This window comes from Lagopus leucura, unplaced genomic scaffold, assembly GCF_019238085.1.
Source record: "Lagopus leucura isolate 7727_CA_CO unplaced genomic scaffold, USGS_WTPT01 Super-Scaffold_100014, whole genome shotgun sequence".
Taxonomy (NCBI): Eukaryota; Metazoa; Chordata; class Aves; order Galliformes; family Phasianidae; genus Lagopus; species Lagopus leucura.
In genome coordinates, this window is record NW_024962268.1 from 16824470 (window position 1) to 16851784 (window position 27315).

Below are 27315 nucleotides of genomic sequence, written 5' to 3' on the forward strand. Positions count from 1 at the left end.
GTGGAGTCTCCTTCTCTGGAGATATTCAAGACCCATCTGGATGCTTGCCTTTTCAACCTTTTCAACCTGCTGTAGCACCCTGCTTTGGCAGAGGGGTTGGACTCGATGATCTCTGGAGGCCCTTTCCAACCCCTACAATTTTGTGATTCTATGATTATATGCATTGTTGCTAGTCCTGTGGTGCCACATACAAACATATAACATGCTGTGATACACTGTGGCTGAGCATCTGTGTTATAAATGGCAAATGGCGCATTCACGGCAGAGGTGTAGTAGCTATCACGGGTGGACTGTTCAGTGGATAAGGAACTGAGGAACTGGTAGCAAGATTGTATCTTGAGTACAAGAGAATGGTGGTCAGCAGCTCAATGTCTGAACAGAGATCAGTGATGAGTGATGCCTATTAAGAGTCTGTTCTGGGACTGACTTTAACATCTTTGTCAATGACATGGACAGTCGTGGATGGGGATCATGTGCACCTCCAGCAGTTTGCCGATGACATCAAGCTGTGTGGTGTGGTTTACATGCCCAAGGTATGGGATAGCTTCAAGAGGGTCCTGGCCAGGCTGAGCAGTGCGCCAGGGGAACCTCCTGAGGCTCAACACATTCAAGCGCGAGGCGTCGCACCCGGGTCGTGGCAACCCCCGCTGCCAGTGCGAGCCAGGGGATGTAGGGACAGAGCACGGCCCTGCCGGAAAGGACCTGGGGGTGCCGGTGGATGGCAGCCGGGCGTGAGCCAGCAGTGTGCCCTGCGGCCCAGGCAGCTAGCTGTCTGTCTGTATCTAAAGGAGGGCTGTAAGAAAGACAGGGACAGACTCTTCAGCAGGGTCTATTGTGACAGGACAAGGGGAAATGGTTTCAAAGTAAACAAGGGGAGATATTGCTTGAATAAAATAAAATAAAAAAAACAGCAATATATAATAAGAACAGGAAGAAATAGAACAGGATGCTGAGAAATGTTTTGTATGCGTTGTCCCTGGAGACATGCAAGGTCAGTCTGAACCAGGTTCTGAACACTCTGATCTGGCTGTTTCTGTCCCTGTTCATTGCATGTCCCTGTTCGTTGGACTACATGATCTTTAAGGTTTCCTTCTAATTCAGAAGGTTCTGAATTAGACGGCTAGGAACATTATTCCTAGCAAGATGTCCTATGGCTGCCAGTGTGCAGAAGGCATATGCTATCAGTAATAGGCCATCAGTACTATGCCATCAGTACTATTTTTTAACATTTAGTTAGCTCTATTCTGTCCTGTCCTGTTCTGCCCTGTTCTGCCCTGTTCTGCCCTGTTCTGTCCTGTTCTGTCCTGTTCTGTTCTGTTCTGTTCTGTTCTGTTCTATTCTATTCTATTCTATTCTATTCTATTCTATTCTATTCTATTCTATTCTAAATTAACCCCACTGAGCACTGGGTAAGTTTGCTGGCAGCTCTGCAGAGCAAAAAGTTATTCCCAAAATGATCTGGATGCCTAGAGGATCAGTGGAAGCACAAAGGATTTCTCCTGCCATCTGCCTCACCAGTTTTCAGATGGCATCTATTAGTGAAGCACTCCCACCCCTCCAGATTTCTGGGTGATATTTTCCATGCGCTGAGCAATTTGCTATCCCATCAAGTATAGGAGCTACATAGGGAGAAAGTATGTCCCTTATCTTGAACTATCAACTGACGTTACTAGGAAGTCTAGAGCTAGAGCTAGATCTCTAGACAGAGGAGAAATTCCTTGAAAAGGGTACCACCAATTAAGTTTTTTAAGCTTGGGTCTTTCTTGCACTTTAATGCCTGCTGCTTTGAGTATGGGCAGCCAGATTTGTAAGGTAGAGCATTGTTTAGTACATCGTGGGGGAATATTCAGAGCCTCACTGGAGTTAGCCTTCAGCAAACTGATGTCACTTTTAAATTTTTGGGCAAATTAGGTGGTGGCCAGAGTTCCATTCCAACCCACAGTATCCTGTGGTTCTTCAATATCTGCAAGTATTACAGACACACACTTCAAATCTAAATCAATTGTGAAAATATTTTGAAGTCAGTGTCACTTCTTATTGTTCCAGACACTCTTAACTTTTTCAAACAAGAAGATCATCGGAGGGAGAAATGGGAACAAAATCACGTAGCTGTCAGAAGGGTTTCTCGGCGATCTGTCAGCAAGGAGCGATGGGTGGAGACACTTGTGGTTGCAGACAGTAAGATGGTTGAATATCATGGAAGCGACCATGTGGAATCATACATCCTCACTATAATGAATATGGTAGGTAAAATATTTCGCCTTTTTAAATCTTTTTTTAGGTGAATGAAGCAAATTATAAATTTGTTATGTTACTGATCACACAGAAACAAGTCTAACATTTTTCATGGAATGAAATAGAGTATCATTCACATATATTCATTAAAACATTTTTTTTGAAGGATTTTTTTTCCTTTTATTTTGTATAGATGCCATTTTTCTTTGGCTATTAAGTGAGGGAAGATTCTGTAATTCTCACTTTTGAGGGCTGTACTACATAGTTACAAATTCTAGCACTGATTTTCATTCTACTGAAATGAAACTCCCTGTCTCCCCTGGAGGCCTGTTGCTCATTGCTGAAACTGGGTTGGTGGCCGCAGCAGTAGAGAGAAATTCTGTAGATACAGATTCTTTCCTATGTCTCTGAATGAGAAAAGCGATAGAAATTACAATAACTTTGAGCTTTTTTTCCAACATTATGAAGATGGCATAGTTTAGGGAGGGATGCTTTTATTGAAGTTCAGCCTGGACAAACAGGGCGTAGATTTATTCCTAACAGAAATGATTCAGTTACTCAAACATTTAAGACTGTGATTTCTTCAGATATATTTTTTTTTCTTTCTATAATTTCTGCTGTGAGTTTGTCCCTACAGGCACCTAAGTCACTTGCTCACCACCCTTAGTGGGATGGGAGAGAGAATTACAAGGGTAAAAGAAAGGAAACTCCTGGGTTGAGATAACCACATTCAGTGCTTCATACTAAGAGACAGATATTTAGCCATTTCCAAGTACAACTTCATCATACATTAGTTACTCAGGAAGACGAATATCATTACTCCACATGCATATACATCCCCCACTTCTCCCTTTCTCAGCTCGTATTACTGACCCTCTTTGCTCAGTTGGGGTCATCTTTCCCAGATGTCCCCCATCCCAGATTTGTGCACAGCTGTAGGCTACTTCAGCAACAGCTAAATCATTAGTGTATTGCCATCACTGTGCTGGTCTCAAACCCAAACCAGCATTCATATGAGCAATTATGAGTAAAATTAACTCTACCCCAGCTAAAATGAGTGCAACTGCTTTACCAGATAAATACTGTGCATCTAAAATAAAGTCCTTGTTAAAAATAATAACTGAGCATGTGAGGCTTTGTATACACGTGAAAAAGAAAAGTCTGTGGAGTAAATCCCTGTCCTGATTAGATTAAGGAACAAAAAAGTCTTAACATTTTCTCTGCAGTCTGTACCTGAAATGTTAGTTAGCCAGAATCATTCCATTTGCAGTCTCATATCTTGTAGAAGACTCACATACAAATTAGACCTTAATAATCAAAAAACACGTTTTTCACTTTATCTCAGTAATATCTACTTTAATCATCTTCTACATGACAATTTTGACCTAAATGCAGTCTATTTCCATTGCAGTCTATATCCATTCAATATTTCTTGTGAAATATGGCATAGCTCACTTATACAAGTGCTGCTCCAAAGCTAATGCTTCCTGTTTTATTGTTTTTGCCCTCAACGTCAGAAGCAGATGTTAGTAGTAAGACAGTAGAGGCTGAGCTTTTTCATCAGTATCCCATTACGTTTTGTTGCTGTATAATAGATGGCAGCAGAGAGGCAGTCTGCAAAAAATGGCATGTGACATGGAAACATATATGAAACAAAGGTGTAATTGAATTCCTCCATGCGGAAAAAATGGCACTCACTGAATTTCTTTGATGTTTGCCAAACATTTATGGAAACCAAACTGTGCAGCACAGTGGGGTGATGGATGGATTGTTTCAGCAGCAGTGCCAGTGATGTGAAAGACAAGCCATCTTCTGGAAAGCCATGAGATTTTTATGAGCATGGCAGACTCTTTCTGATTCACTGCAGATGAAAGTACACACCTAATCATGATGACTGTGTCTAAAAACAGTGTTTTGTAGCTGAGAATTTGCTGTATCAAAGAATGTTATTGCATTTTGTTATGTCTGTTGCAGTTTCCATGCACATAAGTAGAAGCATTACTTTTGGAGCAACCTACGTAGATAGATTCTCACTGCATACCGTTCTGATTACCTTTCTTTCTGTCTTCATTCAACACTGTGTTAAGGTGCAGCACATTTTATTTTGGCCAAACTTTTCAAGAGTTCAGTTATTAATGTTTTGCTTTTTTAAAACATAGATTAATTATTTCTTGCTTTTGTTCATAGCATCCCCATCTGTGCTGTGAATATCCAAGTATCTATAATTTAATTAATCTGCCCAATACTGACTTATTTTTGCTTTGTTATGGCAGAGGCTGATTCCTATCAAATCAAAACATGAGGATTTGATAAGCTGCTCTTTTGAGCACTGAGAGGACCTCTCCATCGTTATTATGTGACTGTACACATCACATTCTTTTCTGCTAATGTTTTTCATCATCTTTGAAATGGTTGAGCAGACAGTGGAGGGTGCCAGCCCAAAGTTGGTACATTCATCCAGAAGACATAAAATAATCTTGTGTTCTTAACCTAAGTGTTTGTTCTGTATCTTACTAATTTTGCCAAATCCTGAAGCATTGCTCAACTGGCAGAGCTGCCCTTTGCAGTAATTCTGACATCAGTTGCATTTCAGTAAAATTTCAGTGAAGCGTGTTACAGATCTAAAAAAGAAAAGAAAATCAAAACAACACCCCACACGTTAAGGTGGATGGTGTACTTGAAGTCAATGTTATATTTTCTCTCCCAAGTTCTGTTCTGCTATAGAGGAATCAGTTAATCTCATACCTCCTGGCTCTGGCACAGGTCACAGGGTTGTTCCACGATCCAAGCATTGGCAATGCGATTCACATTGTGCTGGTCCGGCTCATCCTTTTTGAGGAGGAGGAGGTAAGGTTTTTGTTTTCTTCAAAATGTTGCTTATGAAACTTGTGAGCTGTGCCATAACTACAAAGATAAGCATTTGTTTGTTTAAGATCATTTGTTCATTTTAATCTTCTATTAATTTGGTGATTGTGGTCTGGCTGGTTTTAGAATAAATTCTGCCCTGGATAAAAGAATATTTAGCTGATTACTTCAGGTATTCCTGCATAAAATACTCAAGGAAAATGTAATTAAAATAGGTAAATTAGGAATGGGGAACATGGAGTGTGTCATCACTTAGTGTCTAATTACCTAACACTACTGGAAGTGTCTAATAAAGTATGATGCTAGAGTATTTGCCAGTCTCTTGAAGAAGTAAAACTATTCTTGTTGTGGAGGCTGCAACATGCTTTTTCTTACTATACCTCTTTCAAATCCCAAAAAATGAAGATTAAGTAGATACTAAATGGTGTAAACTAACTTCACATTCGTTAGTGTACTTGATAAATTTATATGGCTGTTTTGTAAATAGAAAATGGATTCCTATTCAGTTGAGCATGGTAATGCTGGAATTAAACATGGTGGATAACTTTAAAAATTTGGTTTTAAATTTTGGTACTAAGATATTCATCTTTTTACTAAAAATTAGCATCTGTTAACAATGATATTTCGGTGTTTTTAAAAAGTTTGCATAAATGAAATGAGGAAAGATACAGTGGATTCTCATCACCAGTAAGGAGAGAATAGGCTTTTCATACTTTCTATTTCAAGAGTTTCATTAGCTTGCATATGTATTATATAATCATAGGATGGGAAAGGAATATTTATGACTGTATTGCCTCCTTCTGGAATTTAAAAACATTAAAATTTCTTGTGAAAGAGATATACCCTTCAGAGTGTAACCATTCCTTAAGCATGAATTTGTTCATGTAACATCAAGTCACAAACACAGAAATTAAACAGTAGTTTAATTTCCAATAACTTCTTCAGTAAAAAGAAAAAAACCTGCTCTCAGAGAATGTAAAATGTTTGAAAATTGCAAGTGTTGGATTTTGTGAAGTTTGTGTACAAAAAAAAGTACCTTTCTTCTGCTTATTTTTTCATTATTTTTTTCATTAGCTTTGCAACTGCAAAAATGTCAAAATTTTAACTTACAGCTAATGCAACTGACATATGATTGCAATGCAGTGTTGTCTTTACAATATTTTCAATATTTTGAAAATATTTTGCAATATTTTCCTTCACTTCCTATTAGCAAGGCTTGAAGATAGTTCACCATGCTGATAAGACACTAGCCAGCTTCTGCAAATGGCAAAAGAGTGTCAATCCTAAGAGTGACATCAACCCTACGCACCATGATGTGGCTGTTCTTCTAACAAGGTATGGCAACAGTTCAGCAGATGTGACCAAATATTGTTGTTACATTTCTTTTGGTGATGTTTTTGTTTTTAAATGCTCGTGTCATCATCTAGTTCATCCTTTGTAGAAACACGAAAAAGTGCTGTTTCTGAAATACCACAATGAATGCAAAATAACATAGTGTGAGCATTCCTGATACTCAAACAGGCATAGAATGTGAGTTATATTATGAAAACGTGGCTAAGGTTAGACCTGCTGTTTTAAAGATGTTGTTTTTCATTTGTTTTCAAAGTACACGTAATAGTCTCTGTACGTATGTGGGTGTTTTATTAGAGATGCGTCTTCGTCAGGAAATTGGGAATTGTATGCCTCGAGAGATTAGCAATTTACAGAGCTCAAGTCATTTTCTCCACTTGATCCTGTTTCATCTAGTGCTTAATCACTTCTTTATTCTCCTTTGAAGGGATGTACCAAAATAACCCACTGAGTAGACGAGCAATTCTGTAATGGCAAATTCTCAAATAACAACAGTGACATCTCAGAATGGAAGAATATTTTATGAAGACTTCAGTTTAAAGTGTGCGATTTTCAAGTATTATCTCATTATTCAATGAGAAACAATATATATATTTATGTATGTGCGAGCAATGGAGACACAGAAAACTTAAAAGTTTGAGGTTGTGCAGGGAGTTTTTGGTGGGCACAAAGCAGAATTTCTGCTGGCCTGTCAGAATGGATTCAAAGCTGAGAGGAAATATTAGGTTTCAGATCCAGAAAAAGTTTTTTTAGACGGAGAAGGAAATCAACGAAAAAACCCTTAAGTGTTATGAGAAGAATGAGAAAAAGAAATCTCAAAATGTTGAGTTGTTTAGCACTCCTGATAAACAGGCATTAGATGGTTCACTTGAATGAAGATGAGGTGTTGTTGGGTAGCCACTCTGGCACCCCTTCAGTATCTGCAAATGTGTTGTACCTGGCAGAGCTGATATACAAGATTAAATCACATCCTTTGTAATAAATCTGCCACTTAGACTATGGCACACTATTGCAGTGGTATGCTCCCCAGTGAAAGAGCCTGAGATGATGCTGTAGCTCTTTATCCTGCTCTGATTGAACTGGGAGAAGTTAAATCAACCTGACCCCCACAGGACATCTGAATCATTCCTTCCTTTGTATGTCGTGGACGTAGAGGTTTGTATTATGGTTTGACTTGTTCAGAGGCAAAACATGCATTTATTCCTTTTATTTATTCTAGCAGAATGCTCAGCATCCAGCTAGACACTTTGAAGGAAGGGACCACGTTCTGACTGTGCGTAGCTCCTTAATGCTCATGCTGACATAGCAGCACATGCCTACTTGCTAGGGACAGTAACCCATGCTGAGGGAGTGAAGTTGTTAGCCTAAAGAGTTTACAGGAATTTTAGCTCCAGGATAGTACGCATTCTGTTCCGTAACGGCACTGTAATATTGGCTGCCTGTAGCTGTGAGTCCTGTGTCCTATGTGAGACAGTGGAATTAAAGGGAGAGTTTTCTTTAAAATGTAAGAGAGAACTAATAAATACTTGTGCAAAATTAGAGGAAAAGAAATCCAGCATGCAATTTGTCATCAGGCATTTACTCGAAAACTTCAGATGTACTATGATCAAAATGCTGTCAGAGATGGAGGTTTTAAAACTTTCTTATGTGAGTTGAAAATAAGCATGTCTTTAAGCACTACCAGAGCGTCAATATTGATGATTTATTATAGTGATATAATACAACGGTAGCAAAAGAAGTGTATGTTTATAAAATGTTATCACAACTCCTGCTTAAAACACAGATACATCAGAACTGATATGTTATGAGTTGGAAGCGTACCACCCAATGTAAGGGACATTACAGTTGCTTTTAATCTCTTTTAATGACAAGTCATTTTCTGTGATTTTAGAAAGGACATTTGTGCTGGCATGAATCGTCCGTGTGAAACCTTAGGTTTATCTCATCTGTCAGGCATGTGTCAGCCTCACAGAAGCTGCAACATCAATGAAGATTCTGGTCTTCCGTTGGCGTTCACTATTGCTCATGAACTTGGACACAGGTACAACAGAAAATGAAGGGGAAACCTGCTGAAATTGAATTATAGTTTGCATATTGATACATAAATTGCCAGACAGAAACAACATAAAAAAAAGGAGTGATTTGATGTGTCTTTTTTATTAAATCAAAGCCATAGTTGTTTTTAATGAGCAAAAGAATAAGAAACAAATTCTTAAGCCTTTGACTTTTTTGTAATTACAACTCTTAAGTATACCCCTTCTAATAGTCTACTACATTAGTACATCATGATGAAATAATTCAGCTGTAAAGAATCATCACTTAATGCTTTAACTTTTCACTTTTGTTCATTTTTTGAGACTGCACTAATTTACTATTCAATTACTTCACATGATCTTCAAATCAATCATTTACATAAAAAATAACTGTTGTATTGGGTATTTCAGTATAGCGGATCAGATCAAAGCCATTTTTTAAATAAAACAGGTCAAGTTTCACAAGAATATCAGGTTTCCCATCTTACTAAGGTTACCTTGGGATTTTTCTTAGTAACTAGCAGCCTCTGCAGATAACATTTACATTGTGGATTCACGTGGATCAAGTTACTAAAGTTACTTGGCATTTAGTTTGGGATTGAGAATGGGCTGACTGGCACAGCTCAGAAGGTGGTCATCAGAGGCACAGAATAGGTTTGGATACATGTAACAAACGGTGATCCCCGTGGGTCTGTTCTGGGTCCAGTCTTGTTCAACATCTTTATCAATGACCTGAAAGTAGGGATAGAGTCCACCCTCAGCAAGTTTGCTGATAATACAAAGCTAGGAGGAGTGGCTGCCACACCATTCAGTAAGACGTGGACAGGCTGAAGAATTTTGCAGGGAGGAACCTGATGAGGTTTAACAAGAGCAACTGCAGAGTCGTGCAACTGGAAAGGAGTAACTGCATGCATCAGTACAGGTTGGGGAATGACCTGCTGGAGAGCAGCTCTGCAGAGAAGGACCTGGAGTCCTGGTGGACAACAAGTTGGCCGTGAGCCAGCAGTGTGCCCTGGTGGCCAAAACGGCCAATGATATCCTGGGGTGTATTAAAGGAAGTGTGGCCAGCCAGCTGAGAGAAGTTATTCTCCGCTTCTACTCCATCCTGGTCAGGCCGCACTTAGATTGCTGTGTCCAGTTCGGGGCTCCCTAGATCAAGAAGGACAGGGATCTCCTAGAAGGAGTCCAGTGGACAGCCACAAAGATGACTAAGAGCCTGGAGAATCTCCTGTATGAGGAAAGTCTGAATAATGTAGGTCTATTCAGCCTGGAGAAAAGAAGATGGAGAGAGTTAAATGTTCTTAATAAATGATATTATTTTTTCTTAATAATGTTCTTAAAATGATATTATATTATATATAACATGATAAATGTTCTTAAATATCTAAAGAAAGGTGGGCAGCAAATAGATAAGTCAGTCTCTTCTTGGTGATGGCCTAAAACTTGAACATAGGAAGTTCAGCACTAACATGCAGAACAATTTCTTTATGGTGAGGGTGATGGAGCACTGGAAGAGGCTGTGCAGAGGAGATATGGAGATATTCAAGACCCATCTAGACACCTACCTGTGTAATCTTTTGTAGGTACCATCTTTAGCAGCAGGGCTGGACTGGATGATCTCTTGAGGTCCCTTCCAACCCTTGCAATTCTGTGATTCTATAAGTCTGCAATTGGGATTTTGTGCTTTAAACTAGGTTTATGCATTTCTATCTATGTGAAGGTGTTTTGTTTGGTTAGCTGCTTTGTTAAATTCACGTGAAATAATTTATCTTTTGAATGTTTTGGCACTGAATTGATTTCCTCAAGGTACAACATTATCACATGGGCAGTTCAGTTTGCATGCAGTTCTCTGCTGGGCTAGGTGACATGTTTATTCTTGTATCACATCACTTTCTTTATACACCCAACTGCCACTCAGACTGAAGTATATACTTCCTGATGGGATGTAAAATCTGATATGAAAATAATTAAAGTATCAATTGGCCTTTCTTTATTCAACCTGTGAATTCTCAGAAATGAAATAATGATAATTATTTCAGTTAGATTTAGGTGCTTTGAGGTTCATCCTTCTGATCCCCACATCTTGCTGACAGGGAACCTTTTTCATTGACAATAGTTGTCAGAAAATACTTTTTCCCCACAGACCATGTGTGACCTTCTCCTGGTCTAGCCCAGTTCCATTGGATATGATGAGACAAAGTACAGCTGTGCTGCCATTGCAGGGATGCTGCATGGCCTTGCCATCAAGGACTGTCTACCAAAGAGAATGATAGCATTCATAATTAATTTGTAACTATCTTTCACTCAAGCAGGGTTGGAGAAAACGAATTAAAAATTTCAAATACAGACAATAAAACTCTGTAAGAACAAATGAAAAAAAAAAAAAAAAAAGATTAAAAAATCCCATTTTTAATGGTTTCAAAAAGCTCTTGCTGCCCCTCTAGATGTTCACAGCCATCTGTAGCATCAGATCCTGTTTGTAGAAAAGGACCTGTCACTAGGGGGACACACTTGCTTTTACAACTCAGGCCCACCACTGGAGTTAGTTCTGACTGAAATCGTACTCTGCCTTTAGAACATTTGAGTCATGGTACAATTACATTTTCCAGAAATAAAGACTTAGTGGTTTGAACTCACCAGAAAGTCTTTGATCCATGGCTGAATCACAACCTGAGTTAGTTTTCAAGGCTGTGAAATAAGGGTTTATAAAACTTCAGATGTTAACAATTCAAGTGTCAAAATATTCATACACTACTATATGCACATATATATATACACTATCATATATATACTCCTATATATATATTATACATATACAATCCAATATCATTAGTTCAGACAAAATCTCCTTCACAAGGAGATGACGTGGAGGTATCTCTGGTTAGTCAGCTGAATCCTACTCAAACATACTTAAAGGTTTTGTTTTTGTTTTTGTTTTTAATGATTTTTACTAGCTCTTGAATAAAGAAATCTCCTAATAAGGCAGACAAGCTGTAGAGAGCCGCATCAGGAAGACCTGCTATGGGAGACCTGTATGCCTGTGAGGCACAACTGGAGAAAGTTGAATAGAAAGGAGTGAAGGCTGGAAGCTGAAGGTTCTGTAATGTGGAAACCAGTATCTCTACCAAAAAAGATTTAAAAAGAAGTAGAGATGTAACAGGGGAGTGTACAGGAGAGTAACAAAGTCTGATTGTAGTTAAAGTGGTACAAGTCTAAATGACTGGGGTCCATGAACAAGGAAGATGTCTATAAGTTTTGACTTAACTCAATTTTAAATGTCATTCTTGGCCAATTTGTGCAATAGTATTCTCAAAACTACCCCTGAATGTAGTAGCCTTTGACAGTATGTTCTTAATTTTGTACCTCAATTATATAGCTGTACCTAGGAGACTTACTTGAAAGCCTAGCAGAGTACAAATTTGTTGTAGGTTTTGGATCAGTTCTTTATTTTTTTTTTTTTTAGAAAACAGGTATCTACAGTTCACCAGGTGAGGAAGCAACTGAAAACCCTAGTGTCTTTTTAAACACAGCGTGGAACCCACAGATGGGTGTTGTGGTACAACCAAGCAGCTGGAGTTACTGGATCTTGTTTTGTGTCTCCAGTTTTGGTATCCAGCATGACGGAAAAGAGAATGACTGTGAGCCTGTTGGAAAGCGCCCGTACATCATGTCCCGACAGTTGCAGTATGATCCTACTCCACTCACCTGGTCACAGTGCAGCAAGGAGTACATCACACGATTCCTAGAGTGAGTGACCGGGTTGTAGCATTTCCCCAAGATGAGTACAACTGTGTATGAAATGTTTATATTAGGTTAGAAGTAAATCCTGCGTTATTATGTTACTAGATTTAGGTTTTTGTAGTATGCATGAATTAATTACCATGAATGAGATTATAGCTCAGAAATATAGCTTAGAAATTTTGGAAAGCTCCACTATATTTGTGTTTTCTGGGAGTGAACTCCAGTCTTGTCATAACAGCTCAGGTTTGATTCAACCTGCAATTTTTTGAAGTTACCAGAAAGAAAGAAGCATTTTGTCCAGAACTCTGAGAGAACCTGGTCTTGCCTCTGTCCACAGTGATACGTGATCCTTTTCAATGATTTGCTGAAGTTCAACAGTTCTTTATATGAGCAGCAATATGGTATAAATTTCACCAGAAGTGGTGATATTCTCTGAAACTACTCGCTGAGCTACAATGACCTCATGATATTTCCATTTGACATGCCTTATTTTGCCTGGTCTCAGGATGATCGGCACACATAAGAGCCACAGATATTTAAATCTCTCAGAGCCACGAATATAGCTGTTACATTTTTTATAATATCTAGTCTTGCTTTGCTGTAAGTTAGAGGCTGAGAAGAAGGAGTAGAAGTTTTCTTCATATTTCTTGCTATGTTTTAAGTTGGACATGATTCAGTATGCATAGCCACCACCAAATTCCTGAAGTAAATTACTAAGTAATATTTATGGCTTGAAGATTGCTCTATTTCAGTATGTATGTTGGAAAACAGTTGCCATGGGGATCAGTGAGTCTGCTCTAATAGACAAATTATTAATCCTTGGCTCAGGCCCGTTAAAGTACAAGGAAGAAGACTTCTTTCAATTTGAACTAGTACTTAATGTCAAGTGGGCTGCTGCTACAAATTAATTTTTCAGTGTAAGTAATACTCTGAAAAAAATGTGAGCTGCCTCCTAATAGACTGAAGATTAGACTCAATGAATATACAATGATAGAATCATTTTAGTTCAAAGGAACCTTTAAAGGTCATATAGTCCAACTGTTCTGAAAAGAGACATTTTCAGCTAGATGAGGTTGTTAAGAGCTTGGTCCATCCTGAATGTACCCAAGGACAGGGCAATCATCACATCTTTGAGCAACCTATTCCAGTGCTTCATCACTGTTACTGTGAAAACTCTTTTCCTTATATCCATTCTAAGTTTTCCCTCTTTTAGTCTGAAACCGTTTCCCCTTCTCCTATCACAGAAAACCCTGCTGAAAAGTTTGTCCCTTTTTTCTTATAGCCCCCCCTTTAAATACTGAAAGGCCACTATCAGGATACCACAGAGCCTCCACTTCTCCGGGCTGAACAGCTCCAGCTCTCTCAGCCTTCTCTTCCCTATCTTTGGGCATATGTTCCATTCCATACATCTTGTTTATGGCCCTCCTATGGACACACTCCAGCAGGTCAGTGCCTGTCCTGTACTGAGGACTCCACCTATGGACACAGTACTGCTTATGAGGTCTCACCAGAGCAGAGCAGAGCGGCAAGATTATTTTGTCCTGCTGACCATGCTGCTTTTGATGCAGCTCAAGATTTTAGTTGGCTTTCTGGGCTGCAAAAGCTCACTGCTGGCTCATGTCCAGATGTGAGCAGATGACACTGAGCAACTGCGAGGCTGATTTTTAATCTCTTGTTGATCAGACTGGAATTCTTGTCTGGGATTATTAGCTGTGCACCCTGAACACAGTGGGGAAAGAACTGAGAGATCTGTAGTGGGAATCTCAAACAGAAGGCTGAGAAGGAAGCTACTTCTCGTCAAGTCTGCCAACAACATTTAAATGGGAGGTGCTTCTGACTACCTGGAGATTTGAGGGGCCTTGCAGAGTGATCTAGATCGGTTGAAGCATTGTCAGCAAGAGCATGAAGTTTAACATGGAGAATGCTGAGTGCTGCACCTGGAATGAAGCAGTGCTGGACACAGGCACAGATGGGAGATGAGTGGCTGGAGAGTGGCTCAAGCAGGAGAAACCTAGAAGTGCTAGAGGTCCTGGGCAGCCAAGAGAGCAAACTGCCTTGTGAGGGGCACTGAACACAGCACAGCTAGCAATCAGAATAGGCAAATTCTCTGCTGTATTTAGCACAGCAGTATTGTATGCAGATCTTTAGCAGTGGAGTATTCTTGGAGTTCTGGGCTCCACAATATCAAGAAGATGATAAGGTTCTTGTGAAAGCATCCCAAGGAGGGCAATAAAGCTGTAAAAGAGATGGAAAACGTGTACTGGTGAGGAAAAGCTGTGGACAATTGTTTTGTCCAGTCTGGAGAAAAGGAGGCTGAGGAGTGACCTCACTGCTCTCTGCAGCTTATGAGAAGGCGAAGCAGTGGGAGGTTCTGCTCTCTGCAAATTGATGCCACACAGCAACAGCACAGTGCTGTGCCAGGGAACATTCACATGGAATATTAGGTAAAAGTTCCTTTACTGTGAGAGTGGTCAAATCCTGGAACTTCCTACAGAGGTAGTTGGTGCCCTGTGGCTGTCAGTGTTCAGGAGGCATTTGGATAATGCCCTCAGTATTGTGCTTTGACTTTTGGATAGCCCTGAAGTAATCAGAAGGATGAACTTTATGTTCTTTGAAGATGTCTTCCAATTGAACTGTAGTCTATGCTGCTGTACTAATCTCTACCATGCTACATTATGCTACGCTGCACTGTACACCAGACTGTACACTACACTATATATTGTACTACACTATACTATAAACTATACTATTCTATTCTCTTCTGTTCTGTTCTGCTTTCCTTTACTTTTTTAGACTTTAATGATCCTACTCCAGAGTTTGGAATTTGTATAAAAGTCCTCTTGGTGATACTGGGGTTGCTCCAGAGAAGGCAGTTTTTTGTTCTCTTTAAAAATTTCTTTAACCAGAAGTGAGTGCTGTTTGGTGGTAGCCCCTCAGCATACCTTAGATGGAATATAGAAGAGTTTTTTTCCAAAGGCCATACAAAAAAGTCTGCATAGAAGTATCGAAAAGTGTGGTTGGTTGTTTTGATTTGGGGTTAGGTGTTTTTTGCTTTTTTTTTCAGTATGCAATTTTTGTCTTTTAGCCGAGGATGGGGATTCTGTCTGGATGACATCCCCCAAAAAGAAGTTTTAAAGTCCCCAATCATTGCTCCAGGGGTGATTTATGATGTGCATCACCAGTGCCAGCTTCAGTATGGTTCCAATGCTACTTTCTGTGAAGATGTGGATGTGAGTGTTGTATATTTTTATTTATTCTGCTAATGATAACTTAGTCTTTTTGAACAGTATGGAAGCACAGTCACTGAAATTCAGTTGCTAACTACATACAGCATGTTCAGTCTTATAGGCTATATATGCAGTACAGGCATTGCCTAACATGGTATTTTAATTCCACACTATAGATTCTGGAAGAGAGTTGTTGTTCTGTATGCTTTGTTTATTCCAAGACATTCTCTGGATCTGGGCCCATACCTGCTATTAAATGCCCATCTGGAGTAATTTTGACTTGAAACTTCTATTAGTGAGTTTAAGTTAGTTGTAAGTGGAGTCACATTTTCAAAAACAAGATACTGACAAAATATTTCTGGCAACAACTCTCTCATTCCAGAAAGTATTTTCTGAAGAAATCTGGCTTGTGTTCTTTTCCAGTGTCTTGACTTTTCACACTCTTGATAGACTAAATAATTAAAGGAAATTTCAGCCCATGTCCCCTGCAAAATCTTTAAGTCCCCATCATGCATGAGATTTATATGTGCAGATGGGTAATTTGGATAGTAGCCTGGGGCTTTATCTCATAGCACAGCAAAACAGAGATGCATAGGAACATTAAACTGACATCAACATGATTCCCCATAAAGCTAGAAAGTAATGCAGGGTAATAGATCATATTAGCTATGGTGCAGTGCTATGCTATTGTAACTGTACCTAGCATCAGAGCTAGTTTGCTCAGCTGGTACTTTCCTACATAGATCAGTTCAGAAATAGTGGTTTCAAGTGATACTCTAGCTAAGTGATCACTAAATTTTGATGAGTTTAGGACTGCAATATTCAGCAAACACTGAAGGCAACAGTATGTTTCATCCCCATGTTAAAAAGGGCTGTGGCAGTATTGTCTTCTCTAGGCAAGGTATTGCACACAGCTGTGGACTGGGGACTGCTGATCTTGATTGTTTATTCCATTTGGATAATTATGTGTATCCTCATTTAGTGTATCCTATTAGAGGGATTATTTCTGATTAATCTCCTTAGCCTTAATAGATAACATGATTACCAATGTTGAACTGCAACTACTGAATCTGAAGTAGGTATTGAAAAATTACTTTCATTTGCTGTTCCAGTTTCCCCAGCTACTGTAATTTGTCCAATGGTACAGATAGAAAATTGAAGTGTAATTTTGCAGCTCTATTTTATTCTGTGTCTCCTTCGGTTTGAACCTAGTAGACCTTTACATTTGACATCTTTTGATTGACCAATTTTACAGCAAGGCATGTGTCAGAAGACTAATTGGTATTATCTTATTTTGCTTTTTATTGCAAGGACTTTGTTTTGCAGGTAGCTGCAACTGGCAAGGAAATGAATTGTGAATAGTATAGTCTGCCTGGCATTTCATCTAAGAGGTCTAACTATTATTTGCCTTTCCACTGTTTACTTAACAGTCACTGTCAGAGCTATATTTGTTGTGCAACTTTTAATGTCTATCTGAATTCAATCCACAGAGAAGAATCTGTGTTTAGCTGAAGATACCCAGGTGTTCAGTGATTATACTTTGCAAAGACCGAGCTCTAGAATTCATATAGTGGTTTCCATGAACCATTTAAGTTGCAAGTACTCGAAGTATCTTGTGAAGTACCTGCATGTTGTCTCTATAGTAAGAAAAATAAAAAATAGAAAGCAAAGTACAGATTAGGGAGATTTCCAAATGGTAAGTAAATCTGTAGCTTTCTACAGATAATAGAAGTTCAACATCTTTATCTTATAACCCACTCCTTACCTCCAAACTTCCACCGACTTTGGTAAAATTGGGATTTTTTACATTGAACTTTTTAAGGTACAGACCCTTATCTCACAGACTGAGTGGAAAGTGTACATCATACACTTGCCTTGCCTTGAGTCCATGTTATAGTCATGAATTCCTTCACATATTTACAGAAATACACAGTAAAGAGTGCTTTTTCTTGTACTGTTGTTTCATTTATTCTTAAAGATGGAGAAAAGCTCTGGTATATGGAGATTGATATGGGAACTTGTTTTAAAGCTAAAGAATTTTCTCCATGAACACTTGACTTTGAAATATGAGTATTTGTACTTCATAAAAATTGCAACCTTTGGAAAGCTGTGTTCAGTTTCGGTGTCTCTTCACTTCTGGGCACCACCACACAAACAGGACATAAGATCATCAGAGAGCATCCAAAAAAGGGCTGAGAAGTGGTGAGGGTCTGAAGGGCTGCTGTGTGAGCAGCAGCTGAGGGCCTAGGTGTGCTGGGCTCAGAGCAGAGGAGCTGAGGGGAGGCCTGATGGCAACTGCAGCTCCTTTTGGAGCAGAGGGCAGCGCTGAGCTCTGCTCTGTGTGACAGCGACCGGGCCGAGGGAACGGCATGGAGCTGCGCCAGGGGAGGGCCGGGGGTGGGGAAAGGCTCTGCACCAGAGGGCGGTGGGCACGGAACAGCCTGCCCAGGGCAGCGGGCACGGCACTGAGCTGCTGCCGCTCACAGAGCTTTTGGACATTGCCTTCAGGTTGGGTTTGGGTGGTGCTGTGTGGAGCCAGGCGGTGGTCTCAGCGATCCTTGTGGCTTCCTTCCAACTCAGGATATTCTGTTTTTTTTTTATTCTTTCTCTGGCATTTGAAGCACAGTGCAGTAGTGTGTTTTAGGCACATGCATGAAGCATATTCTATATTTGACAGCTGAAAATAATGGATGAATTTCATAATGGAGAAATTTAAAGCAGCTGGAACATTTGGGTTGCTCTGCCTTTACATGCTGACAATGATGGTGCCACAAAGAGTTGCAAAGAGTTGCTCTTGAACTATAAATAGGAACTGCAGAACAACTTCTGACTAGTAAATACCACCCAAAAGCGGCTGAATGAGCAGAGATACATATTTCCAACTGTTATATGAAGTACTTAGACATGTTTTGTATGACACACATAAATAAGAGTCATTACTCTCAGAACAGACTACCCTTAAGCTTTGCTATTTTAAATATAAACAGGCCAGAATCAGCAGCTGCATTTTTATTTCAAACTCAGCCAAATGTTAATGCTAGCTTATTGGAGCTGCATTTTCCCAAGTACCCAATTTCTGTCCTGGCTCTCAAGCCCAGAACATTTTTTACTTTGAGGATCCCATAGGCAACTGAACTCAGATCCCAGCACTTAACTGCAGCTAAACACCTTCAGACAAAACCTAGCATGGAGTCCCTCAGCTTTTACTTCTGCTGTTCCAGTTGGGACTGCACAATTTCTTTTACACCTCTAGTTTGTCCAGCTTGGAAATGTATTTCCACCCAAAGCCCTGCTCATTCAGGATGTCCTAAGCACATGGGACTCCTGTGTGTGAACTAAAAGACAAGCTTACGTGCATGTGAATTGAGGAAAGTCTACCAGAGATACATTAAGCACCTCTGTCAAAGGCAAATTGGCCGCATGTCTTTCCTCAGATTATAGATCTGCATGTTTGAAGAGGTTTTGTTAAAATGTTGTTGCAATGATTTTTTACCTATCTTTGACTCTGGGGATGTCTGTCCCATCTGTGGAGAGCCGACCTCTGCATGTGGAACAGCAGCTTAAGTTTGTGCTTTACTGATGCAGAAGTGCGTGGCACCAGCTTCTGACCTTGCTAATATGCCAGAGATCACCAATTAAAGACACTATTCTTCCCAGGCTACTACTTGGTTTCTTACAGCCAGCTATCCTAGCCTGCTGTTTAGAGTACCACCTCACTGACTGCTTGGCTGTTTTAAGAGACCTCTTTCTCTTCCTCAGATTTTGGGAGCTTGTGGATGTTGGCATGGCTGTTGATGTAGATGTGATGTTGTTTTCACCTACCTGACAGGTTTAAGTAACCTTCTTTGATTTCACTGTTTACAAATAAGCAGCAGTAAAAAATACCATATATACTGCATTGTACTTTTAATGTGAAAATAACAGACTCTATTCACCTTCACTATAAACAGTAGTTCCCAAACACTGTAATTTTTCCTGTATGTAGCTGGAAGGTGAGCAGCCAATGAGGAGAGTATTTAAACTCACAACAGTTCATTCACTTACAGAAAGTATTCACAGTTAGGTATTTGTCAGAGTCCCTCTTTGTAGGCTAACAAAGAGTGCCTGAATACGGACTCCTGTTGTGTCCTAACTTTTGGAAAACTCTGAACATGTCTCTGGAAACGCAGCCCTTATAAGGCTTGGTAAATTGATGTACAAAACTATAGGAATATTTTGAAGCTCTTAGCCATGGGAGTTCTTGAGCTCTGCTTCATATTACAGCCATTTTCTTTCTTTTCCAGAACCTCTGCCAAACACTCTGGTGCTCAGTGAAAGGCTCCTGCCGCTCTAAGCTGGATGCTGCTGCAGATGGAACTCGGTGTGGAGAAAACAAGGTGACTGCAAAATGTTTTCAGAAAAACCATGAGAATCTCTACTATTGTTTACCTGTAAAAGAGAGTCACCCTTTGATATCTGCTTTTCAGTTTCCATTGAAGTTGTCAGTCTTCAGAACTTGAAATAGCAAGCAGTTAATGTAACATTTTTCTGTGTTGTAATAGTCTTGTTTATAATTTCTCTTCTCTCTTCAGTGGTGCTTCTCTGGTGAGTGCATTACAGTAGGCAAAACTCCAGAAGCAGTCCACGGTGGATGGGGTGTTTGGTCATCCTGGTCCCATTGCACAAGGACCTGTGGGGCAGGAGTTCAGAGCGCAGAGAGACTATGTGATAACCCAGAGTAAGCTGAGTACACAATTTTTTCATGCCTTTTATTCAAGATCTTTATGGTACTTAAGATGTAGGAGACATTTCTATGTGACTCTGGTTTACTGTTGGGTGCTGCAGCAAAACAGACTGAACTTCATCTCCCCATTTAAGCATACTTTTGTGAAGTTCACTTGGTGCACCTTATACAATCATTATCTCATTATTTAATCCTTACCTTCCAAGGAGCTTATTTCTACAGGAAATCAAAAAAATCCTGTTATTTTGCATGCAGGCTTTGCATAAATGCTACAAATGTTAATTTAATAGTGCTGTCATGAATAAATAAGTGTTCATAGAAAGGATGGGAACAATAGGTAGCATTCTGTTCCTGAGGTGAATCAAGGACTTGCATTTCATGTTTTGTGTTAGTCATCAGCTTTGTTTTCAGATTTATACACATGAATTGATAGGTGCAGAACGTGATTGGCAGAGTTTTCTAATACATACTTGAGTTCATGAGGACCCTACATCTAATTTTGAAAAATCACTTGATCTTTCTGGAAGAACTGTCAAACAGTCTGGAAAATACAGTGTTTCAGAGAAGATTGTTTGATAAAGCAATTTTGTCATCAGCTTAGCTGGGCAGTGTACAAGTGCTTCTTCCTGCTTGTACCAAGATACAGGTTATCTCTGGATCCTTATACTTCATACTGGCATGTTCAAGTGTTTGTACATGTGAAAGGTATGTTTATCCTATAAAAGTTTCTGATTCACTTTGTTATTTCACTGGAACCTGAAAATCATTGCTTGTTTGAAACTACTTTTCTCCCAATATCACATCCCAGTCTCAACGTTCTTTTTGTAGACCACAATTTGGAGGAGACTACTGCACTGGAGAAAGGAAACGCTATCGTGTCTGTAACATTAGCCCCTGTCAGAAAGGCTTGCCAACTTTTCGCCAGATGCAGTGCACTGAGTTTGACACAGTTCCCTACCAAAACGAGTTTTACCATTGGGTGCCAGTTTATAACACAGGTAATAAGCTACGAATTTTTGAATTTCTTGTATAATTTTATAGATCTATGGGAAGCATCTATTTAAGTTCAGAAGTTCCTGAATTAAAAGTCATCTAAGTACTTAGAAAAATTTTATGTGCCTCCACCAACAGGTATGCCTTTTGTGTATATGCAAAGGCATACAGGTATTGTTGTAGAGGTATTTCCAAACTTGGGTGTTTATGGTACGTGTGCCCGGCTCCACAGTCAGGAAAGAGTCTTGGAAAGAGTCCAGCGGAGGACCACAAAGATGGTGAGGGGCCTGGAGCATCTCTCCTATGAGGAAAGGCTGAGTGAACTGGGTCTGTTCAGCCTTAAGAAAACTGAGAGGGGACCTGATCCAGGTCTATAAATATCTGAAGTGTGGGGGGCAGAATGGCGAGGCCGGACTCTTTTCAGTGGTAAGTGGAGACAGGACAAGGGGAAACAGCTGGAAACTGCAGCACAGGAAGTTCAGCACAAATGTGCGCAAGAACTTCTTTACAGTGAGGTGACGGAGCACTGGAACAGGCTGCCCAGGGAGGTGGTGGAGTCTCCTTCTCTGGAGATGTTCCAGACCTGCCTGGATGCCGACCTGTGCGACCTGCTGTAGGGAACCTGCTTTGGCAGGGGGGTTGCACTCAATGATTTCTGGAGGTCCCTTCCAACCCCTACAATTCTGTCATTCTGTGAACTAATTCCTCAACAGATTCAGTAATGAAGTGCTCTGTATTATAAAGACAAGAATGCATCTGCCTTATCACTTGCTTTGTAACATCTAGTTACTAAGTATAGAGGCAGTTGTTAATACCTTGAAGCCTGAATCTGGTTTATGCAGAAATTTAAGGAGTAAATAGAAGAAGCTACATATGTAATTCTTCTTTAAAGAAAAAGCAAAACTCAAAATTTTTCAGCTTGTAATTTTGAAGTGGTCAGCCAGTTGGACTTGATCTTTTATTTAAGTCTCTTACAATTGTTTTTATTATATTCTGCTCTAGTCTAGTCTTTTTTCCTTCTCTTCTGTGAATTTTATCGGTCCTACTCCAGAGTTTTGAATTGGGATAAAAGTCTACTTGTTATTGGTACTGGGGTTGCTCCAGAGTCGGCAGTTTCTTCTGTATTTTCAAGATTTTTGTTTGCCTTTAAATTGTCATCCAATTTTAAAGAATTTTCAGAGCATTCTGTTCCTACGTTAAGTATGCTCCCAAGAAGGTTATGTTTTACTATCAGTCATCTTTGGTTCTCTCATCCTGTACACGTGAAATAAGGGTAAAAGAAAATGTTTTGAAGATTTCCCAAACCCTGAGTGATACACTAATTTTTGTGTGAAAACACTTAGTTGAGATGAAAACATGAGCTAGAAATTTTTGAGATGCTGGTAATTTCTATATTCCCTCATCCTTGTAGAAAAAGGGTAAATGGTGGATGAACCCTTGCATCTTTGATTTCATAGTTTCAATAACCCTGTTCTAGTCATTGTCACTTAATTAAACAGAGCTTTAATGTCTTTTTACATTGTGTAAATTGTATCCTTATAAAAGAACAAAAATTTTCTTATGAATAGCAACATGTAGCTTTAACAAGCAAACAGGAAGAAAAGGAGTGAATGATACTTTGCTGTTACCTAGACTAATTATGTTTGAGGTTATAAATACTTGGAGATTTTTCCTCCCGTTTTAAATGAGCTTTAGCCTCCTAGGGGCTTGTGCAGATTTACTTTAGATTTACTGTGGAGCACAGAAACCCATCTGCTCACACTAGAGCACACAAGTACCCCCGAGAATCTCAATATGAAGAGGACTTTAAGGTTCAAATGTGGCTAAAGCATACAGTGGCTCTGGTCAGGGTATTTTCTGAATTGCTTGATTCAGGTCCCTGCTCCCTGCATTGATACTTTACGCAGAATTTGGCACTAAGCAACTTCTCTGGCCATCATGCTGAGCCCACATCCATTTATTTCCTACCTTTTCACAGATTACATTTATTTGAACCTGATAGCTACCTGGGATTTAAAGTCAGTGTAGTCAGTTTGAGTTTTACATTGAAGTGACAAAAGTAATTATGTAAACAACTTTCTGTTCTCAGTCAGTGCCAGGATCATCTCATGCACTGGCAGATAGAAGTTATGTAGCTAAAGTATTGAAAACCTCATAGTTCCTCCAAAACATGCCTGTGTGTTTAATAAGATCTGCACTGATACTCACAGGGTCTCAGCTAACAGTGCAAGTTATTATTTCTGTTGCCATTGATTTGGAATTAAACTTTCTTTTGGAGCACCAAGTTAGGTTAATGTGATAAAATACCTTTCCTTCAACATGTTTTGTCTGTTTGATGATGGTATTTTCTAATTTTCTTTGTTTTGGATTTCCTCATTCAATTGTGACTTCCCACAAACTCACATTGAAAGGGGTTTCAGAAGTGGAGGTCCACCTCTTCTATTCCTTTTGAGGGAGAGGTGTATAACCAATGAATATTAAGTTATCATAATTACAAAATAAACAAGAGAGGCACAGCAGACTATAATAACAAAAAAAAAAAAAAATAGATGGAAAGCTTACCCATATCCTGGGCTCACTTATGAAACTCCAGCAGAGTGGATCTCCAGACAAGATCCTTCTCCACTGGTAGGCAGCTCTTAAATGGGTCCATGAGAGGTGCAGCCTGGCTCCACCCCTTCCAGCAGCACAGGTGAATTGCCTTCAGCTGTGCTCCTCTGGCTGACTCATGGCTCGCCTCAGTGATCAATCAGAGGTTCAGGCCGTGACTCAGCAGTTCTCAAGCAGAAAGGAAAAAAAACACTTATCATCTGGTGGCAGTCGTGTTATTCACATCCTTCTCTGTCACATTAAAATTACACTTCCAGCATTCATACTCTCGTGATTCAACTATAAGAGAAACACTCACATTCTGTATTTCTACTCTGAGCAGGCAATATACTCTTTTCTGGTTATCTTCATATTGTTCTGTTTACGCTTTGTGAATATGAATTCCATTCTGATAAATGCAGGGGGAAAAAAAGTCATATTCCTGAATTTTAGTCAGCTCTGCTGTCTTGCTTCCTGAGCCCTATTCTGATTACAACTAAGTCAAAGGCTGCTAAAGAAAACTCTTAGGCTTGGGATTCCATTACATCTGATATTCTTCTATGACTGATCCTGTCCCGGTTCAAAACAGCATGATATTCTTGGTGCAGGATGTGAGCAGTGTGCATACAACAGAAGATGCAGTTTTTCTGGGCAGCTGATCATTCAAGGCACCTCAGTTAATGTGTTGTGTCCAGCTAGCACCAATGCATTGCCAGAATGACACAGACAATCTGGAAGAGGTTCGCAGAAGAGCAGTGTGAATGACAAACAAGTAAAAAAATACAGTTTAAAGGAAAAGTTTTTTTTCAAAATCAAGTATTGCGCTAGAAAAAAGATTGAATTAAATGTAAGCTATTTGAAAAGAGTTTCAAAAGGTGTATTGCATGGGATCAGAAGCTATATAGCCCCTTTTAATTGAGTTTGAAAAGCAAGACCCCATGGTCTTACTAGTTCAGTGTGAATGTAACTTTTCTGCTTTCACACTTGAATTTGATATCAAGTTTCATGCAATTGTACTTCATAATGCAGTTCTGACATCCTCAACTCAGGTCGTATAAAGAGAACCAAAGTACAGGCTCCAGCAGTTCTTCATGTCTGTGGAAGTCAGAACAAGCATTAGCAACCAGAATAGTAAAAAAGCGCTTTAGGTTACACATCGAGTTCTTTAATTCTGGTTACCTAGAGGGTTTGGGGAATTAATATTATAGTTAATACAATTTAAATACTTGAATGCTGGAGCAGTCAAAGTGGCTTCGATCCTACATGGAGGAATGGGTAAACCTGGGTAAGACTGACGTGGTTTTACCCAGGTGTTCATTACTGTATGTTTAACAGTAGGATCTAGTATTTCATCTGTATGCTCAATTGTAAGATCTTCTGTGTATTTTGCCTTAAAAAATTCCTTAAAGATGACAGCCTTTTAAAAGCCTCATTGTGAGTTAATCAAATTTCCCAAAGTAATAGAACCTAAACCAGCTGCTTTGAAGATTTCTATCGGAGCAACCCTGATGCTTGCACTGATCTCAGTTTAGTCTTTTTTTTTTTTTTTTTTTTTTTTTTCCCTGAGGGCTAATGTAGGATTTAAAAGATGTGAATTCAGAGTCAGTCTTTGCATTTTAGTCATGTCAGGTAGTGCATTTTCCTAGTGTCAGTTCTCTAAAGTTCTCTAACTGCAAATAGAAGATAAAACACCTTTCTACATTTGTATCCGCCTCTTGTTTAAAACATTAGACTTTTGGATGACTGTGACTGATTCTGATCTAGTTTATTTGCAGTCCTAGAATAATGGAGTCCTGATACTTCAATAGGTTCCTGAGCTCAGCTGTGAAAAATACTGATAGATGAGTAAATAACTTCAGAAAATGAAAGGCTAATACAGTAGTTGAATAATTTTTTCAGTAGTGCCCTAATGAGCCTTCTATGCAGATGAAATAAGGTAATAGTTTAAGAATAAGAGAACACTCTTTTTGAATAAGAGTGAGTTTCTGGGGACAGAGTTATATCCTCTAATTTCCAATGGGACTTAGTAGAAAACTGACAAGAAGAAAAGCAACAGAAGGTTTGTGGTACAGGTAGGATCTATTTTTAGACTTTAATTCAATTACTACAATTAGGGAAAACAGGAAAGCTTGAAAGCCCTTCTTTGAATCATGAGGCTTTGCAAGTCTGGAAGTTTGCTGATTATCTGTTTTTACTTTTTTATTTGGCTTGTCAAGAAAGACTGTCTTTCCCTTCAAACTCTTTCTGAGCTGCATGCTTAGACCATCATTGTGGCTGGATTATGTCAGCACTTTTTATTGCTGATTGATTTCTGAAATGGAAGCGGATAGATACCATTCTGCTTGTTATGCCAACATACAGCTTGGAAGGAGATACAGATATCTGACTAGTACTTCACATGTTTTATTCTGAACAGTGTAAAACTGAAATGGAATTATGTAAAATCTGTGTCAGGATGAATTTTGAGCAGGTCATGGGCTAACTGGAAGTCTTCTGACATACCAACTACTATGCTGTGCTGTTAAAAATGATGCACTAAGAAGGTAAAGTGAAGCAAACTTCAGAGCATGAAAGAAATCAAATTAGAAAGCAAAAAGACTGCTCTGAATAAAAGTAAAATGTGACAGATGTTCTGTCTAACAGCAGAGGGGCTGAAGACTGATAAGGTTTACGAACTTTATGTTCTTGCCTTAGATTATAGCACCATCTCTGCTAATATTCTTGAACACAACTCGTTATCAACTTGATTTCCTCCTGTTTCTTAGCCTTAATCCATGTGTTTCCTCTGCCACTAATCCTTCCATTGCCTTTCTTTATGAAAGCATTTTTAATTTGAGATGACACAAACGTCATTCTTGTCAGGTTTTAGGCACCATTTTAGCTCTCTTGACAAGAGGAAAAACACAAAGCTTCTCATTAAGGTTTCGGATTTCCTGGTGGATCCTATTTTTTAGTTTCTAGGTCCCAGTTCCACAGAAATTCTGTTTACATGAATGAGATTAATAATTAGAACTAAGCCTGTGCAGGAGTCAGTGCTGGCATTGCAAGCACCCTGGGGCCAGGAGCTGATCCCAGTTTTGTGCACAGCATGGTGCTGTATGTATATTGGTGCTGTACAAGTCAGAGCTATAAAAGTCAATTTCCCCCTTCAAAAGCATAAATCCTTTTAAAGGAAATGATTTGGTTTCTTTGCATTAGCAAAAAATTGAATTTTTCTCATTACTAGAAACTCCTTCAATTTTGAATGCAGTTCTTTGTATGACAAAAGCAAGATCAACAAGGGAGGAAAGGGAAACAAATTCATCAGCTAGGATATCCATTTATAGTGACCCTGCATGGCTTTCAGAGAGGAAAGCAAGCAACTTTTGTTGGCTGTTGATACAGGATGAAGCTGTGACTCTGTAGAGGCTCCTCTGTAGCATCCAGAGTGATTTTATTAAAATGGCTCAAAATTGGACCCATAAAGTTCCCAAAGCTGATATTTTTAACATCTACTGTTTTGCTGTGCAAAGGATTTCATTTTGATGAGCATGAACGAATTGCTGTGACGCTTGGCTTG

At 39.3% G+C, this 27315-nt stretch overlaps 1 protein-coding gene across 1 annotated transcript in view; it reads left to right on the forward strand.

Moving 5' to 3' along the window:
- The window catches only part of ADAMTS12 (ADAM metallopeptidase with thrombospondin type 1 motif 12), a 187078-nt gene that overhangs the window by 104482 nt on the left and 55281 nt on the right, over positions 1 to 27315 (forward strand). The window contains exons 4-12 of the mRNA XM_042875418.1: positions 2047 to 2243; positions 4999 to 5082; positions 6311 to 6435; positions 8342 to 8491; positions 12087 to 12230; positions 15310 to 15454; positions 19735 to 19827; positions 20023 to 20168; positions 21003 to 21172. Of these exons, the coding sequence (XP_042731352.1) occupies positions 2047 to 2243; positions 4999 to 5082; positions 6311 to 6435; positions 8342 to 8491; positions 12087 to 12230; positions 15310 to 15454; positions 19735 to 19827; positions 20023 to 20168; positions 21003 to 21172 (1254 nt within the window). The remainder of the gene's footprint in view (positions 1 to 2046; positions 2244 to 4998; positions 5083 to 6310; positions 6436 to 8341; positions 8492 to 12086; positions 12231 to 15309; positions 15455 to 19734; positions 19828 to 20022; positions 20169 to 21002; positions 21173 to 27315) is intronic.